At 36.6% G+C, this 19068-nt stretch overlaps 1 protein-coding gene across 1 annotated transcript in view; it reads left to right on the top strand.

The window, feature by feature from the left end:
* Nucleotides 1–14011, top strand: part of LOC124607387 (baculoviral IAP repeat-containing protein 6) — a 315981-nt gene extending 301970 nt beyond the window's left edge. The window contains exons 64-66 of the mRNA XM_047139740.1: nucleotides 1248–1436; nucleotides 1531–1665; nucleotides 12388–14011. Of these exons, the coding sequence (XP_046995696.1) occupies nucleotides 1248–1436; nucleotides 1531–1665; nucleotides 12388–12681 (618 nt within the window). The 3' untranslated portion in view covers nucleotides 12682–14011. The remainder of the gene's footprint in view (nucleotides 1–1247; nucleotides 1437–1530; nucleotides 1666–12387) is intronic.
* Nucleotides 14012–19068: the final 5057 nt, after the last annotated feature.

Genomic DNA, 19068 nt, shown 5'->3' on the forward strand with positions numbered 1-19068 from the left:
GTATGATGCAACTTTTTTAATGCTATCGAGTGTCACACAAATTTCCCAAATTTTTTCGTCAATCTTTCACAAATGAGGGCCCTCCAGGGTGAACAGCTGCAGAGTGTGATTTCTGGGATCTTAACCTACATAACTGTACAGATGGTTTCAAAAAGTCGATCCCACCACAGGGGAATCTCTCCTTGTCAATGATTCTATCACAAAAGTGAGTGTCTTCAACTTCATAAACAGGGTCATTAGTGTCCTTTGGATAAGCTTTGCATATTTTTCTGACTACTTTTTTTTTCTATTTTGTTGGTGTCACTAATATAACAAGCTTATCTCCATATCAATTCAACATAGTAAATGTGTGACAGAAAAAATATAATGTATGTGTTCCTGAGATAGATACCAGTGACATACTACATCTGCCAATTTTCATATGAAATACTGCACTCGAGCTGTTCTCTTGCCAAGACAGCTTTTAAATTTATTTCAATTTAATGCAGACTCTATACAAAATTCTGAAAGTCATGTCAATTGATTTGAAGATCAGTCCTCAGTATGCAAGTAGAATGCTTTTATCAGTGCACCACCTGACTCAGTGTGAAATTATGCCAGTTCTTTTATTGTGGGGGAAAAAAGTCAATAAAAACAGTTAAGTCATGAAGTTGAAGTTGTTTGGTGGACACTGTCATTGTAGCTGTCTTAAGTAGTAAGCATTTAGCTTCTTTATTGGCAGCTTCTGAGCAAAGCATGAATGTTGACTGGAACCCACAAGTTACACATGTAGTGTGGAGCTTTGTATTACTCCTGTTACTTTTGTACTAGTACTATTACCTTTGGCAGTTAACAACTCACACTATTACGAGTTACATGAAGTTTAAAGCAAACCCTAGTATTTAGTTTTGCAACATCAAATTCTAATTTTCTTATCCTTTTGGGAATAATACACTGATATTTTAATGCGTCTACTTCTGTTCTTAACATTCATCAAGTGTGTACTTACTTTACAAAGCAGTAAGTTATGAGCAAAGCTACCATAAATGAACATGTTAAACATTCTTACAGTGTACACTCTGCATTTTTTACAGAACTAGTTAACTGAAACAATCTTACTGCACCCAGTTTCATTATAATCTTACTGAACCCCTGTATGGTTCATTAAAATAAACTGTTGGTTTAGTTTCAGTTGATTTTTACATTTTTATATAATCCGCCAATTTTATTGCAAATTCATGTTTAGTAAATGTTTTAATTTGTTGTAGGTGTTAGTGTCCATACAGTCACTAATTCTTGTTCCGGAGCCCTACTTCAATGAGCCTGGCTATGAGCGATCAAGAGGTACACCATCGGGTAACCACAGCTCAAGGGAGTACAATTCGAACATATGCCAAGCAACTGTGAAATGGGCCATGCTAGAACAAATTCGAAATCCGTGTCCCTGCTTCAAAGAGGTATGTGTTGTATTCCTTGATGAAAAGATGTAGTAATTTTTTAAATTTCTTCTCTATTCTAGCTTTATATTTCTTATATGGTATTCCTTTCCAGGTCATACACACGCACTTTTGGATGAAGAGGCATGAAATTGTGAAACAAATTGAGAACTGGATTGCTGATATGGATTCTCAGTGTGGAGACAGGCGGACAGGGAGAGCCATTTCACTTAACTCCATGGCTTTAAAGGTATGGTTGTCATGTATACAAATACGTTGTTATGAATCCTGAGTTGCTGATTTATGTATTCTTCATTCTTATGTGATATAATTGATATTTTGTGATTCATGGAGGTAATTTGAAATAATCGTTTACTAATATCTTGTTTGGGACCCCATGTTCTGCACTTTCCCATTTGGATAGTTATATGTACTCTGATTAGGCCTTGGATTTGTTGTATTTCAATATCATTGTCTTTTGGACATTAGCAAATGCTTATCTACAATGAGTAAAGAGTTCTATTTCCAGGATGAATTTGAGGGATGCTGTGTCGTCTGTCAACAATGGCACAAAAAATCCTAGCAATCTGTCACTACCTCGACAGCCACTTATTCTAAATGTATCAGTTACTATTGCCACTTTTTCATGAAACATTAATGGAAGACTAAAAAAGTCCCACGAAAATCGCTGTTCTCTAAGCCAGGACTTAGATGAATGTTCAACATAATGCTTGCCAGTGGAAGGTGGCAACTGACCTTGTCATGTGTAGCCTTGAATTTTTGTGACAGAGTGCATCTGATCTGTTCATTCAGTTTCAATTTGAAGTGGTTTTTCCTTTTCCAACGGAAAAATTTTTTAATTTCCCAGTTTGAGGGTCAAATTCATGCAAGGAAAATGACAGTCTGAATTTCGTTCACTTCCTGTTGCCACACTCATCTGGCTGGGTGACTTAACAACATATAAGCAACCGAAGGGCTTGTAGTTTTCAAACATTACCAAATTTTCGTTTTTTTATGCATCACTATAGGAAGACATGTGGTGCTACAGAAGAATGCTGAAGATTAGATGGGTAGATCACATAACTAATGAGGAGGTATTGAATAGAATTGGGGAGAAGAGGAGTTTGTGGCACAACTTGACAAGAAGGCGGGACCGGTTGGTAGGGCATGTTCTGAGGCATCAAGGGATCACAAATTTAGCATTGGAGGGCAGCGCGGAAGGTAAAAATTGTAGAGGGAGAACAAGAGATGAATACACTAAGCAGATTCAGAAGGATGTAGGTTGCAGTAGGTACTGGGAGATGAAGAAGCTTGCACAGGATAGAGTAGCATGGAGAGCTGCATCAAACCAGCCTCAGGACTGAAGACAACAACAACAACAACAACATAGGAATACAAACTCGTAAAGCTTAAAAAGTTTTTCTCAAAAACTTGTTTTAACCAAGCAGTAACTTACACTTTCTTCTGAATAACAACAAAAATAAAACTGAATAAACAGTTCTTTGTAATAGGACAGTCCCATCCACTGACATATTTTTGCTCAGCCAATCCTACTGAGGTACCAATCTGCCATTGATAAAATTGATTTTATAGTTCATTAAACTCAGCAAGTACTCTTTGATTTCTCTCAAGTTCATAAAACAAGCCTCAGCCTCTTCCCACCCTGTAATTGCTACTTCATTGGCTGTGTAGCACGGATTTTTAGTTTCACTACATATTTTTTATTTCATTTACTGTTATTATTGTTATTAAGATTTTGCAAAACATATGTGATTTGAATGTCGGATGTGCACTGTCTGACAAAAAAAAGTGAAGTACCCAGAAGGAATGGAAAACAAAATGAAACTTCACAGTCTGAGAGAGTATGTGATATTATTTCAGTGATTACTGTATAGTCAAATTTACCAAGTACTTGGCACTGTGAACTCACTTTTGAGTATTACATTGCACCCTCCTCGGGCCTGGATGCATGCAATGATTTTGTTTAGGAAGGGTGTCTTAAAGTCATTGTATCCTCTCCTGAGGCAAACTGCTCCATGACCATTGTAACTAATCGTTGATGTACTGGCACTGGGACATAGTTGATGTCCAAGCTGGTCTCCCTAACATACTATCAGGAGCAGGTCTGGGAATCTCGTTGGCCATGGGAATACCTCAGCATCGTGCAGACGGTTCATGAGGGCATATACTATCAGGGTATGAACATAGTCCTGTTATAAAAATGGCACCACGATACTGTCACACTCTTTGGACCCTGTGGTGCATGAATTTCACTGCAGTGGTAGCTTTTAATGGTCATGAGGCTGCAAATGCATGCAGGTTACAGAATCATAGGGAGTTGTCCACTGCATTGGATTGTGTGCACTTTCAGCCTCAGGTCTAACTGAAACCACCAAAGAAGTAACCATTAACAGCTGTCCACTGTGCCACAGAGTTAACATTGACAAAGGCATTTATACCTTTGATTGCTGCAGTGTTGTGATCTGACTTATTATAAACTCCTTGTAATATAAGTTTTGGGATTGTAAAGAAGTCATGTTGTACTGGCACCACTGCTTACTAATGACATCATGACATAGAAATTGGTGTCGCAATCCAGGGGTCAGTTCGAATTTCGTGATGTTGGTAGTAAGTAATAATTCCAGTATATCACAAAGCTGTTTATACACAGTTACACAGCTTATATTACGAGACATTCACAGTAATTCAGATCGCATATATCAACATTAAATCAATCAGAGATATACCGTATTTACTCGAGTCTAAGCCGCACTCAAATCTAAGCCGCACCTAAAAAATGAGATTCGAAATCAAGGGAAAAAAAATTCCCGAATCTAAGCCGCACCTGAAATTTGAGACTCGAAATTCAAGGGGAGAGAAAAGTTTTAGGCTGCATCTCCAAATCGAAACAAAAGTTGGTCCACTGTAATATGAGACAATTTAGGTCGAATGAATGACGATAGAGCTACAGTAGTTTGGTTCGAGTCGTAAGCTTAGCAGTTAAGCTTTACCAGGTAGCCATTGCTATGCGTCAGGCGCTCCGTCCGTATTTATACGGCTACCCTTCCTTTTTCATGTGCTTCGTCTGGTTTGAATTGATTGCTTATTTTTCTTTCGTCTGATAAGCGCAGTTTTCTCTGTTATAGGTGTTTACGTCACTCTACGCTGAAAATTCATTACTGTACTGTGTCATGCATTGTTTGTCGTACTCTGATACTGCGTGTTTACGGCCTGTCGCCGATCACGGCATGGCTTGCTTTTGTGCGGGCTACCGCCACTTAAAAAAAAGAGAGAGAGAGAGAGGAATCGTCTCATTAGCGAAACAATGGCTACTTGTTGTTACTTGCACTGCTGCTTTCTTTGATAATGATCAACAAGAACCAAGTAATAGACTGCGTATGATAGATGTTCTGAACGGGAGTTTAGCGAATATTTTTCTCCGTTAGAAAATCTTTGCAGGCGCCTCTTTAGTACATTACATTCTGCACAGAAATTAAAGTCATCTTATATTTAAAAATCTAGTCAATTGCCTCGCTTCATTTCTGACTGTATCACTGTTTAGCATAAGAATAATACGAATATAAACATGACATGATATGTATATTCTTCCGCGTTTGCTGTTGTCTCACTAGTTTTGTGGTTTATTACGCAGACAGGATTTAAATGAGATAGCAGCAAACACCAAACAATACATGGCAAAATGTTTATATTCGTATTATTCTTATGGTGATGAGAATACTGCATGTGATTCACAATTTATAAAAATTCCTATTAGCAACCCATCTCTTCTCACAGATAGGAAAAAATTCAGAAAGTAGAGTTGGCCATATTGACAAACATCCTAAACATTCTTGCCAGTCGGGTTTTCGTAGTACATTGAAATGCTGCTACATTTGAAGATGAACAATACGGACTTTGTATTTAAATCGTTGGATAATGTATGAAAATGCAGTGGTCGAAACTCGGCACGGAGAAAAAAAATCTTGTCTTCCACTTTTTTTTTTTTTAATTTATTTATTGACGCAGAGGTTTTGGCGCCAATATTTATCTTTGTGCCTACAAAGCATGCCTGTGTAGCGCTACATATATTCAACGGCAGAACTAAGTTGTGGTGGCACCCACCGGCATTTTTAAGAACTTCTGCTTGCTTTGCACTCAATTCTAAGCCGCAGACGGTTTTTTGGATTACAAAAACCGGAAAAAAAGTGCGGCGTAGATTCGAGTAAATACGGTAATTCTCTTTGTATCAGTTCCCAACAGTCACATGAGAGGTAATTTGAGGATACAGGACATCTGTGGCATACTATTGTGCCATTATATTTCCCTGAATAACTACCATCCCTGTCCTGAAATCATACCTGGTGGCTGCCCACACCATGACACCAGGAGTAACACAGCTGTGCCTCTCCAAAACATTAGAAGAATGCTACATATCCCCACGTCGCCACCAGACTTGATGACAGTGGTCTTCCGTGGTAGTGCAGAACCACGATTCATCACTGAACACAGTCAACTCATTCATCAACAGTCCATGCTTCGTGGTCACTTCACAGCTCCAAACCCAGCCATTTGTGTTGTGGTGTTAATCCTTTCCATTTATGCCAAGCAGGCAGAAAGCCCAGACAGCTATGAGCTTTTGTTTACGCTGGGCAGGTAGTGAGACCTGCTGATTAACAGCATTCCTGTATGCCCAAGCATGGGAGCAGGTGAACGACCAAAATAGAACCATGACTTGCTGTTGTCCGCTTTTCAACAATCGTGCCACTGCTGTTATTATATGCTGTTCATGGTAATGACACAATGTGTTACCTCTTTTACCTTCTCATGAATTCATTCCTCTTATCAGTTCTGCATTGCATTTGTGCACATTTGGTGAGACGACAACATTTACCCGCATTGGCTTTGCAGTGTCGGAATGTAATTTATTGGACAAGGAAATCCTCATAAATAGTAGTGACGAAAATGATATTGATATTTTGGTCCTTTCTTTGGGCGAATATCTGGATGTGTCAGAGTACTGCTGATTCTGCAACACCATGAGGAACTTTTTCAGAAGATTCTTCTGATGAAGAGGGAAAAGAAGATGAAGTCATAAGCACAACTTCATCGTGAAAAAGAATGTATGATTGGTCAGATAATCATCCTGTGATTAAACACCACCATTTTTTGAAAACATTTAGTGACATAAGAATAGACTTTGATTATTCAGCAATTCACTTAGACTTCCGTAATGAAAAAATGATGACTGTACCCAGCAGGTTAGCATGATGGAGGCATATAAAGCTTGCAGAAGTTTATTGCTTCTTGATGCGTTCTCTGCTTAAGCGAAGAACTAGAAAGGTAGAAGTGAATTAATGTTGGTCAACAGATGCTTTCTTTCAAATGTCAGTATTTTTACATACAATGTCCACAGACTAGCATAAACTGATTCTGCATTTATTGCAGCTGTATTTTAAGATATGATTGTGAAACTATGGCTCATTGTAGAACACACCAGGAAAAAAAAAATTCAATGAGGCCATAGACCAGTGTGAAAATTTAGTAATAGATGAAGGAAGTCTGCCACCTTTCAAAGGAAGGATGTGATTTAAATAGTATATACCAAAGAATCATAGTCATTTTGGTATCAAGGTTTTCATTCTTTGTGATGTAGAAAGTTACTATATTCTTGATTATGTTGTCTACAGTTGTCCTACCATAGAAATAGAATCCATAAATGCTGACTGGAGAAAAATCTGGTGATGTTATGCGTTTGTAACTGCCATACCTCAACAAAGGTAACGCTGTTTATGCAGACAATAGATATTCAGGCCTCAAATTATTCCTATGGTTACATAATAAATGTACCAATGCCATAGAAACAGCACACAAAAACTGTAAAACATTTACCACTGTTGCCTGACAAACTGAAAAAAGGGGAAATACAATTCAGGTCCTTTGGAACACTGTTGGCCATAAAATGGATCGACAACAAAGAAATATGGATGCTTTGAACCACAGATGAACCAGATTTTCTTGAAACTGAGAGAAGAAAGAATATAAAACAGGCCAAAATACATTAAACCCAGTTGTGTAGTGAAATAAAATACGTCAAAGGGTGCTGTTGATAAGACAGACATGATGTAAAGTTCTGTAAAGGCATCTGAAAGACAATTAAATGGTGCAAGAAGGTGTTCTGTTGGACTGACTTGTGTGTGTGCTGAATGCAAAAACAATTTTTGAAATAAAAAAGGAAACTGAACATACCATTTGCAAAATTCCACTTGGATCTAATTCTCCTATTGCTAGATAAATTTCATGGGCAAACAAGTAAAACCAAGATCCCATAGACACCAAACCGAGAAACTCCATTTTGGTAGCATTGTCCATGATTCCTTGTGGGAAAGGAGATTGTTAATTCAAAGCAAAATATGACACGCTTACGATGCAAAGACTGTTACGTTGCTATTTGCATAGTGCCATGTTTTGATAAACGTAATACACCAAGGGAATGCTAGGGTATGTCAATAAGTGTGTGTGTTTCAAGAAGAGGAAAGTAAAAAGAATAAAAATAGAAAATAAAAAAGGGTTTTTAGTCAGCCAGTAGCAGTCCAAAGCCTGCATCAAAAATTACAATAAGAGTGTGGGAAACCACAAAATGCAATCAGATGGAACATGACAAATGGAAAGAAAGAACAGCTAACTATAAGCAGGTGGAATCTTATATGTTTCATTATGGAGAATCGAGTTTAGTCTTTAATTACAAAGGTGCCAATAGGCTTATCGCAAAATTAGTTGTATCAAAATTTTCATTATTTAATTCTTTGTCTGGCGATATGAGACAGTTTGCTTTCAGAGTTCAGTAATTATTATTTATTTATGATTAGAGTATGAATTATTTGTCTGGGTTTTGGGCATTGTTTACTTTTTTCTCAGCACAAGATAAATGTGTGGGTTATTTTTGAGTTTATATTTTGTGGTTATCAAAAATTGCTATCACTGTGACCTTAACAGTGTGATACTGATTTTTTAGAGAGCATTTCTAAACACCCTGGAATGTATGATTAGGCAACATATAATAACATATAATTACATTAATTAAATCAGATGCTTGCTTTAACAAAAAGTGATGGCACAAACTCCCTAGGTGCCACACCTGGAAGTTGTCTGTACACATGTTGCATCAAAACTTCAGTTTCCAAAGTTGTAGTGTGTGGAGAGCATCTCTGAAATAACTTCATGCTGCAAGAAATTCTCATACATAAAAGAAATATACATCTAAATGAGGAGGGTGCATTAGCCCTCCAAATTACATGTTATTTGTGTCCCTTAAAGAATTAAATACTTGTGTTACTCATTTCTTTCAGGAAGTTGAGCAATATTACTTTGAGTTCATGTTTAATATTCGTCATCTGTACATCTTCATTGAAAAATGTCTAAATGGCAAAAATGAAGATTTTGTCAAGGAACCTGTTTACCCCCAGAAAAGTGTACTTGTGTGTCTCTGCTTGTTTCATTGCTGACTTTGGAAATTGGCCAAGTCATTCATGTGAAAAGTCCAGACATGCCATGTGAACAATGTGATTACACCTCTTGTAACACTGTTATTACACGTCCAGCAAAGGCATCTCCATTTTGTTTCCTCATTCAGCGAAAACTGAGCCAGTGCTTAGCGATTGCAATCCCATTGAAGCATTAAACCCAATATAAAAAGAAAAAAACTTGTATATCACTCTTTGTAAATGCATTTTCATATGATAAAGTTTGGTCTGTATAGCACATAATAAAGCCTGATTGCTTATGGACTAGTAGGAGGAACGTTTCTAATACTTTATCTCCTCAGCAACTTGTGCACTTCATTATGTTGTTACTTCCATTAGTTGAATTCCATCGCTATTTTCTGTTTGTCAAAGTGAGTCTCATAGTGTTAACCAATATTGTATTTTAAAAGGCTTGTGCAATGGCCATGTATTAGACCCATTATCTGTTACTACATTTCCATTGTCATAAGTGCGATTGTGTTGTGTTAAAATGGGCTTTTGTTTCTGCGTCCATCCACTGGGTGTCACATGTACATTAATATATGATTTTAACATGTTCTCTTAAAGCCAAGCTGTGTTTGTAATTGTTTAGGTGCCACATCCTATAAAAGTGACTTGAATATGATACAGGTTATGGACCATCAGAGCACAGCATATGAAAGATCGACAAACATCAGTCATATTTTAACCAGAACAACACAAGGGGCTTTTAAAAAACATTCATGAAATAGTTTGAGGAAGTACACACCACCACGTTTATGATATGCAAGACTGCGTATCATAAAACTGAGTACTGCAAAATAGTTGCAGACTACTTCAGAGAACTACACAACTGCAATCCACCAAAAGAACTACTTAATTTTGATAACATAATCCAAATAAAACCAGACCCAAAGCCACCAACAGTAGAGGAAATGAGAGAAATCGAAGAAAAATTAAAAATAACAGAGTGACAAGAGAAGACAGCTTAGTCGCTGAATTATGGAAACTTAGTGACTACATTGTCCTGTGCATAACAGAAATCATTCATAAAACTTGAACACAAAACAGCTTCCCACCAGAATGGACATTAGCATTTATACATCCACTACATAAAAAGCAAAGAAACCAGATGCCAACAATTACAGAGGAATCTCCTTCTTGTCAGTGATGTATAAAATCTTGTTCATGTCACTTTTGAAGAAAGCTAAAGTAATACTCAACATATAACAAGGAGAACATCAAGCAGGATTTAGAAAGGGAAGATCTTGTGCAGAGCAAATACTAAATGTAAAGAATGGAATAGAATTGTGGAAAACCAGAAACTTGAAATTGTGATGACTTTTATAGATTTTAGAAAGGTCTGTGACTCAATTAATAGAAATGCGCTCATCAACATTATAAAGGAATTTGGACTCAATTATAAAACAACAGAAGTTATTAAAGGAACTTTAACAAATGCAACATCAGAACTAAAATTTATGGGGGCACTGTCAGAGCCTTGTGATATAGTCAAGATTAAGACAAGGAGATGGTTTGTGACCTCTTACTTTTCAACTATGCATTAGAGAAGGTGGAGGAAAACCATCAATACTAAGGGTGCTCAACTAGGAAGAAACCGAGATAAAACCACCATAAACTGCCTAGCTTTTGCAGACAATATGACATTAATTACTGACACACTGGATAGTGCTAAAGAACAAATAACAGAACAACAGAAAAAAGCATACAAAATAGGACTAAAAATATCATTTGAAAAACACAGTTCATCACAGATATCCCCTCAAAAATCTTAAAGTTCTTAACAACACAGTGTCTAAAACAAACTGTGTAAATTGATCCCAGACAGTTCCAGTGGGGTGGATGCCCTAGCTTCACGTACCAACCTCAACCAGTCATGTAACGCAGTTTTGTTAACATCTCAATGGAAATGCCACAGTGTTGTCGCAGCTATATAGACCACTATCATTTTCTCCTGCAGCCATTAGCACTACACAGCTGAAAGCTGGCAATGGGATAGTTAGCTGTTGGGGATCTTCTTATATTGACTCGAGAATGGATAATGAGCAGTACAAAAGAGAAGATACCAATGGAAAATAGAGTACATAAAATGGAAGGGACATTCCATATGATAAAAAAATATACTACAAAAAAGTCTTTTTCCTAGAACACAAAACTAATACACAAACAGACAGTGGACAGGCCTGAAACACTGTATGCGACACTTAAACTAGCAAGGTTTGGGGATCTTGAAAAACTGGCGAAAGTTGAAAGAATTCAAAGGGAAATACTGGGATGTAAAAGTAACAGTAATGCTCAATACAAATTAAGATCAAACAGGCAGCTCTGTTTGAAAATGGAAAAGCTAACTGATGTAATAAGGAAAGCAAGACTACGTGGACACACATACTTAATGGTTAACAACGGACTAACCAGAAAGATCTTCAACCTGCTAAACAGCTACAGATCCAAACCCACATGGTTCACAGAAATTGACAAAGCTATGAAAAACTTTGGAATTAGAACGTAGACAATAGATAACAGAACACTTTTTGGGGAAGCAACTCAAAAGGCAGAATTTCAGGGAAGAAAGATGTCTGCAAATGAAAGGAAGTGGACCCAGGAAGAAAAAGAACAACACTTTCAACAAAAAAAGTAAGGCTTGGAGCAACCAAAATTAAACATAAGGAAGGAAAACCAAATGTTGATTTATCGAATCCTCCAAAAGGATTATTCGAATAAATAAACAAACAATATCATCTTTTACAACTGTAATAACACCCGTATTTAGGCCACATCCATTTTGTAGAACAACTTTAGAAATGAAGTAGAGGGGGAAAAAAACTCACCTGTAGGCCCTTTAAAATAAAGTGAAATGCACATGGTCTCAATGAAACTTTTATTACAGCTGCAAAAGGTGGTATATAATGTATATTTCTTATGTAATCGTGACTGTGGAAAAGAGGCTTAAAAACAAAACAAAAAAAGATATGTGATATGACATCATCACTTATGGCTTAGCCAGTGTTTTGACCACAGAAAAGTACCCATTAAAGAAAAATGTTGAATTTGTCATCCAGTAAGCTATGTGGCAAGCAATATATTAAATTGTAAATCCTATTCTGTTCCTCCTATGGCTTTTACATTTCGAGATATACACACATTCCCATTTGAAATAAAGTCAAACCTATGGAGATGGTGCACTTGCATTTGGGGGAAGCAGGATTCAAGTCCTGCCTGACCATCCTAGTTCTGTGTTTCTCTAAATCAACAAAGGTTAAAAAGGGACGACCTCAGGGGAAAAGGACATGCTACTTTTCCTGACTCATCATTGCCTTATCCCAGTCAGTGCTTGGTCTCTAATGACCTGGCCATCAGTGGGACATGAAAGTCATATGTCTTTTCCCCACTATAGTTATAAGCAATTACTATATGTCATTACTTCTCTTTGAAAACCAGTTTTGTTTTTGCAGCGACATTTTCGACAGCTGAAGGAAGAATTAAATAAATTAAAAACTCCAGAGGGACTGGAAGATTTAGCAGATTCTTGCCTGGAACTTTCACCACCTTCTACCTCTAGTGCGCAGAGTGTGTCAGAATCAAAAGATGCCTCTCCTGTAGTCAGCACTCCTAGTCAAGGTTTTCTTCCATTTGGAGCCACGAGTAGCACAGATGACACACACAAGAAATCAACCGAAGAAAATGTACCCGCGGAGGTCTACAAGGACATGGAAATGGAGAAGATGGTTTCACAGTTTTGTGAATGAGAGGGCATTTTGGAATAAAATTGTAAGCAAATCCCAGTCAACAATCGTGGAGAAAATTCAAATAAATGTGACAGCCTGTCTTCTCAGTTGATTTATTTAAAACTGATCTTGAGTAAAATTTTTGCATTTCAGTATTACAGCTTAGTAGAACAGTTTATGAGGCTATGTTTGTATACTTACTCGAATGCAAAATATGCCAGTGGAAGAATCTTGCTTGATTCATTTGTTGCCATGTGACTAATTTACTTGGAAAGGTTTCTCTTTCCCAATTGAAAATCTTTCATTTAGGCTGTGGGTTGTGTGTGCACGTATATATGGAATAAATGTGATACTGTGTTATCTGAATTAGCTTATTACCCAGTGTGAGATTTTGTGTTGTGAGGTTGTGTGGACACTTTTTAAGTGCTTTATGATTGATGGAAGACATTCTTTTGTGATCCAGTTGATAAATGTCAAGTGTACAAAAAACCTTAAGTGTTACAGTTCCAAAGAAATTACCTTCTTAAGTTGTGAGCAGTTAGTTAATTAAGCTCTTGTGGAGAAGATGATATAGGGCATAAAATTGGGACTATTTTAAATTTTGATTGAAACTTAAATATGCTTTCTGTGATTATTTCATACACTTGATGTTGTAAAAGCATGGTTCTGGTTCACATTTTGTGGATGAATGAATGTTTAATACATATCGAGTAACTTGAACTATTCAAGATAAAACTTGTTCTCAGAGTGAAGTCATTCTGATCTCCATACTGTTGCATTTAAGTAAATTCACTATATTGTCATTTTGTTTGCTTCACTATGATCATGATGATAACAGTGATGAACTTGCTTGTTAAATTTACTGTTTTCTTTCTTTTTTTTCTACTCGTCATTTCATAATTAAAAAAAAATAAAATAAAATTCTACTGAAAAGGCTTCCTCCTCGATTTTAGTTGCTGAAATGTCATTTTCCATGTGTTACCAGACTAATTGGAAATGATGATACTGTGTATTTGACCTATATATATTTGGAGAGGCTGTTACAGAGTGCAACTCCATTTTGATACACAGTCTGTGTGTGATACTGTGTGATACTACTTACAATTGATTGATTAGGTGTTTAACTGACAGGGAAGGCTTCATCTGTTAGTAGAATCTGTGTTTTTGCATCATGACAAAACTGTTAATAGACTGTGAATATTGTGTAAAGTTCATTGTTAATATAAGAGTTGAATGATTGTTACACGAACTGTTTATGAAATGCTTGCAGTCAAAATGTGAATATCGGATGCATTGAGAGAAACTGTGAATTCATTTGATGTAAACAAAATAAATATTTTAATTGTTTGTATCTCACTGCTTAAAATATTTTAGAAAAATAATGACCTAGTTTCCTGCTCATCCCCTCCCCTTCCCCCAGCCCCCTCCCTCCTCTGTCTCTCACTGGTGCCCTTACTATTAGTTGGATGTCACATATCATGCCCTTGAAAGAGGGAGGGAGGGAAGAGTTTGCTGTTTAGAAGGGGTTATTTTTAATCTTTGGTATGTTCATTATTTATTTAGAGGAATATCACTAAACTTTCTCAAATCTGCAAATAACACATGAACATACTGAGCACAAAAATGTTTCTTAACACTTATGGTGTTTTGGATTTTTTTCAACTCTTTGTTGATAATACTTAAGTCAACATAAAATTCATAGAGGAGCGGGCATTTCAGAACTGAAGTTGCTAATTAGGTGATAAATATATTTGACAGCATTCAAGAATAAACAGTAATATGATGGTTAGATCATAAGCTTCAAAACAGTTACTAGTTCAGATGGTATTTTCCCGATTCATCCTAGAACTGCAGAGGAGACAGCATGTAGAAGGCGTTGTACCAATGTGGAATGTGTTAGTGTTTACAGAGGAAACATTGCTGAAATCAAAGGATTGAATATTGACAGTCCTGCCTCCTTTAAAATATCTCCCAGTATAAATAAGAAAACATGTGTTTCACCATGCAACATATTACATTATGAAATATTAAAAAGATACTAAATACTTAACACAATCATCTTGCTGGGTTTATATCTTCTGTTGAAGTGTGTGTTTCCCTAAATCTCATATCTGTGTGTAAGAACATGACAATAGATGAGAGTGAAGTGAGAAAGTTGGAAAAAACAATTTATATAATTACAACGAACAAAGAAAGCACACCAAAGATACACAGTGCAGTAGAAAACATTACATACACTGAGGCTATAAAAAGCAAGCCAATCTGTACATTCCATCTTCACAAGTAATGTAGTTTCAGGAATAAAACAAAACCCACTAGGTTAACACTTCGCTATCAAAATATGTTTAAGTCAAGAATAGAAAAAAAATAGAAATACATTGCTTTTTGCAGAAGATATAGTTTTAAAAACCCAAAACTAATACACAACTTTATTATCCAGTATTGAGTACCATTAGTCACATAACTACCATTATGCATGACATTTTATTATTATTGTTTTTAATTTGAAAGTTGTTTCAAATTATTATTGATATAATGATGTCAAACCCCTTAACCCAATAGTTTTTACTTCCAGCACTGCAGTGCCATTTTTATACCGGAATAACCAATGTCTGTATAGTTTTTAATGACTATTGCACTTACTATTGCTTATTGAGTAACTTGGAACCATGGTAAGACACTAGACTCTTATTTGTGTAGGAATTTGATCCAGATTTAGGCTGTGCATAATTCCCTAAACTGCGTAAGGCAAATGCTGGAAAGGTTCCTTTGAAAAGTCGTTGCCAAGTTCCTTCCCTATCATTTCCCAATCAAAGTTGTGTTCCATCACAAATGAGCTAATGAGTGACAGAATGTTAAACCTATATCTTCCTTTCTTCCTTTAATATTACTTCGTAGCTGGTATGCAGGCGCAGTCCAATGGATTCAGCAAGATAAATGTTTTATTTATTGATCTCTGTGTGGCATCAATCATATTAATTCCACCGTACTTCAAGTAAGTTCAGAGCACAAAATATATCCCATCTCTACGTAATGTGTGCTTGTTTGATTCTTTCTATTCAGTGTAACTGTTCCACTTTCGTAATTTTTGACCTAATTGTCAGAAATACTTATGTCATTGTTGAAAACCAGTTTTAGTTTATCTTAGAACATGCCAGGAATATTTTAACACTAGTGTGTCCCTCTTACTCCAATAACATCACTCGTATGAATGTGTGGTGTGTGTTCTTTCGGACTTGCACAAAAGAACAGACACCATGCATTCATTAATTGATTTGCTCGATGGGCAATGAATCCACAACTGTCAGTGCGGATGCACACTTTATATGACCTTCAGAGGGGGTCTAAAGATTAACATGGAAGGCATAGAATGGGACTGTGGATAGGTGGTGCTACTTGGGAATGTGGGTTCACCGGGGAGCGTGTCGAGATGTCCGCACATTTGTGATAAACTCTGTGTTCAGATGGTGTAGTGGTCAATGCAATATTGCAGGAGATTGTGGGCTCGAATCCTAGTCTGACACACATTTTCGCTTCTTGTCGATTCCACACAAAGTCCTGATGCCCCTGACATCCTCAATTCCTTCCCTTTCTCCTCTCCCTCCACCTCCAATTACATAATAAAACATCACCTAATTACCACCTATAGGTTTATGAAATAGACTGGAGGTAGAGTAATCATACATAAGACTCTCTAAGCTGCAGTGAAATTTAAGTAGAGAGACTAAGAGCTCTAGAGAACAGAAGGCCTGCACAATAACAAAGTATGTCTATCAATACTGGAAGTCAAAGGCTACCTAGATTGGCAGTTAGTAGAATAGTTCAGCCATCAGGCCCAGAGGGCCGCATGATGCTGACTGTCTGTAGTATGACCTCAGCTGTACTCTGTCTCAGCTGACCATTCTCCTAGCTGTTGTCAGCTTTCCAGAACTCTTAGTTGCTCAAGTAACTCCTCAAACTGTCACAGGAGGCTGAGTGCAACCCATTCCAGCCCTTGCAAAAATTACTTGTAATAACAGGAATGGAACTCGGTTCTATAGGGTGTTTTTTCGCCAGGCCAGCCGGGAAAACCACGGAAATTTTTTCATTAGGGAGAAATCTGGGGAAAACGGAATTTTTTTAGAGTTCTGGAAATTTTTCTTTGTTTTAGTCGTCAGTTAAAAATTTATAATTTTGAGTGGTAAGGACTGATACTCTAAGAAAGAATTTTACTTTATTCCACTATTGCCATATAATACTGCATCAATGAAACCTAAACGAGAGAATAACACAAAAATAAAACTTTAGTTGCAAAGAAAATGCGCCATTTACAACAGCAAAACAGATTTTGCACACACAAGCGCATGCTGAATGCAAAATGTGTTGAGGGCTATTCAGTACTTTGTTTCAACAAACTGCTCGTGGGCCTCATTTCGATGAGTGTAATGTCACAACTGTTTACATTTCGAACAGGTCGTGGAAAAATATTACAAATGGTGGTCCAAGAAACATTACTTTCAAAGTAAATTTCCTTTTACGTAAGATGACTTAGGTTACGTGTGAGAGTGTGCAATGAATTTCTTAAATCACGAAGCATTAGACTCTCATTCAAAACTTAACACTGAAGACCAGCCACTTAGAAAAATTTCATGCCCAGAAGACCAGCCATATATGCCGTTATTTAAAATTTTACTGGTGTATTTGTGTTTGATATATGTTAAATGGTAACAGATGCTAAAAAGACAATTTCAAGGTTAGTTTTTCACATTTATTTTAGTTCTTTCATAGATTATGAATTATCCAATAACAATGGAGAAAGTATAATTAGTGCAAAGTGAGTTCTTGAGCAATTTCGCATGTAATTGGCTTTTCAATGGGGATGTCAAAGTGCTCAATGGAACGTGTATTCGGTCAGGTAACCCACAAAATGTTCATTGCACATCTGGGAAATTTATAATCGTGCTTGTCAGAAATATTCAGCTGCTGCAATTTAAGCTGCATGCTTAGCATCCTGCCTGACTACACACTCAGAGAAAACAGCAAAAAATTATATGTGAAAGCTTAGCTTTTTTGTAGCTATACTGTATATCAATTTAAACCATTAACTTTTCCTGTTTGTGTATTTGCGCTTCTTAACAGTGATGTTGCTATTGGCTGATTACCTCATGTGTCCTATGCTCTATATATATCTGCTGTCATTGCCTGGTGAGATCATATGACATGAGCTATGACTGACTGAGAAAAGCTTCAGAAGATACTGTGCTGTATTCGGTGGAATTCATGTTTATACACCCGTAATATGAAAATATGCATTGTACATGTTGCTGCGCATCAAAGATCTTTTGTTTTCTAAAGTGCCGAGAATTTCTATGCCAGTGTATAAAACCTTCATCATTCAAAGGATTGGTAAGTTTTACCACTCCAAGGAAAAATATATTGTCATTTAACATGGAAAAAGTGCTCTCACCAGTGTTATAGTATGTTTTCACCTGAGAAAAAGTGTAATTTTAGCCAGGAAAAACAAAGAATCTTTTTTCTTGTCCGCATATATACTCTTTCCTATGCATAGTAGGACTGGTGTGAAGGAGAAAAATAAACTTATAATGCCTTCTGATGAGGCTCTCCACATTTCAAATCTGCATCTGCTTATTCAACTTTAGGTTTCCCATGATTTCTTCACATTGCTTGATCCATCATTGCCCACACATTTTTTTCTGGCTTTATTTAATATTTTAGTCTGTAACTTGTTTTGGTGCATAAAATGATTTTATTTCTTATTGTATTTAGCATTCTATCCCGGGGTGCTGGGGTTGGTGGTTGTGTGTGTGGGAGGTGTGCTTGCTTATGTGTGTGAATGGTGTGTGTCTCTGCTTTACTCAAGAAGGCTGTGACCGAGAGCTTTACATAAGTGTCTTTTAATTGTGCCTTGTCTGCAATTTGGCATGTCTTCTTTACATTAAGCAGCAATCTATCTTTTCCTACACTGTTGATATTCCTACCTGGTATTTCCATTGTTTCATTTTAAAAATTGTACTTTGTTTAGGCCCTGTACCATTTCATACATCATATGGAGAACAGTAATGTGTAGCACAGAAGTGAACATGGAAGAAATACTATGTAGTGTACTTACAATTATTTTTTTTTTTTTTTTTTTGTAAACACAGGCATTTAAATACAGAAACTGGTATACTGTGCAATGTAGAAACTAAATGTTTTCTTCTAAACTGCATTTTCTTAGTTTAGGCATAATCTGAAGTGTGGTACTTCACAACACATTTGTCAGGATGTAACCTTACTTTGCACATTAAACAAGTAATTTCATGCCTTTACCGCATGGAATACATTATTTTTTCGACAAGGTGATTCACTCCATCATAACACACTTCCTTAGGTACCAGCTTCTGTATTCTAGATGTTACAACATCTGGT

Source organism: Schistocerca americana, chromosome 1 (assembly GCF_021461395.2).
Source record: "Schistocerca americana isolate TAMUIC-IGC-003095 chromosome 1, iqSchAmer2.1, whole genome shotgun sequence".
Classification (NCBI taxonomy): domain Eukaryota; kingdom Metazoa; phylum Arthropoda; class Insecta; order Orthoptera; family Acrididae; genus Schistocerca; species Schistocerca americana.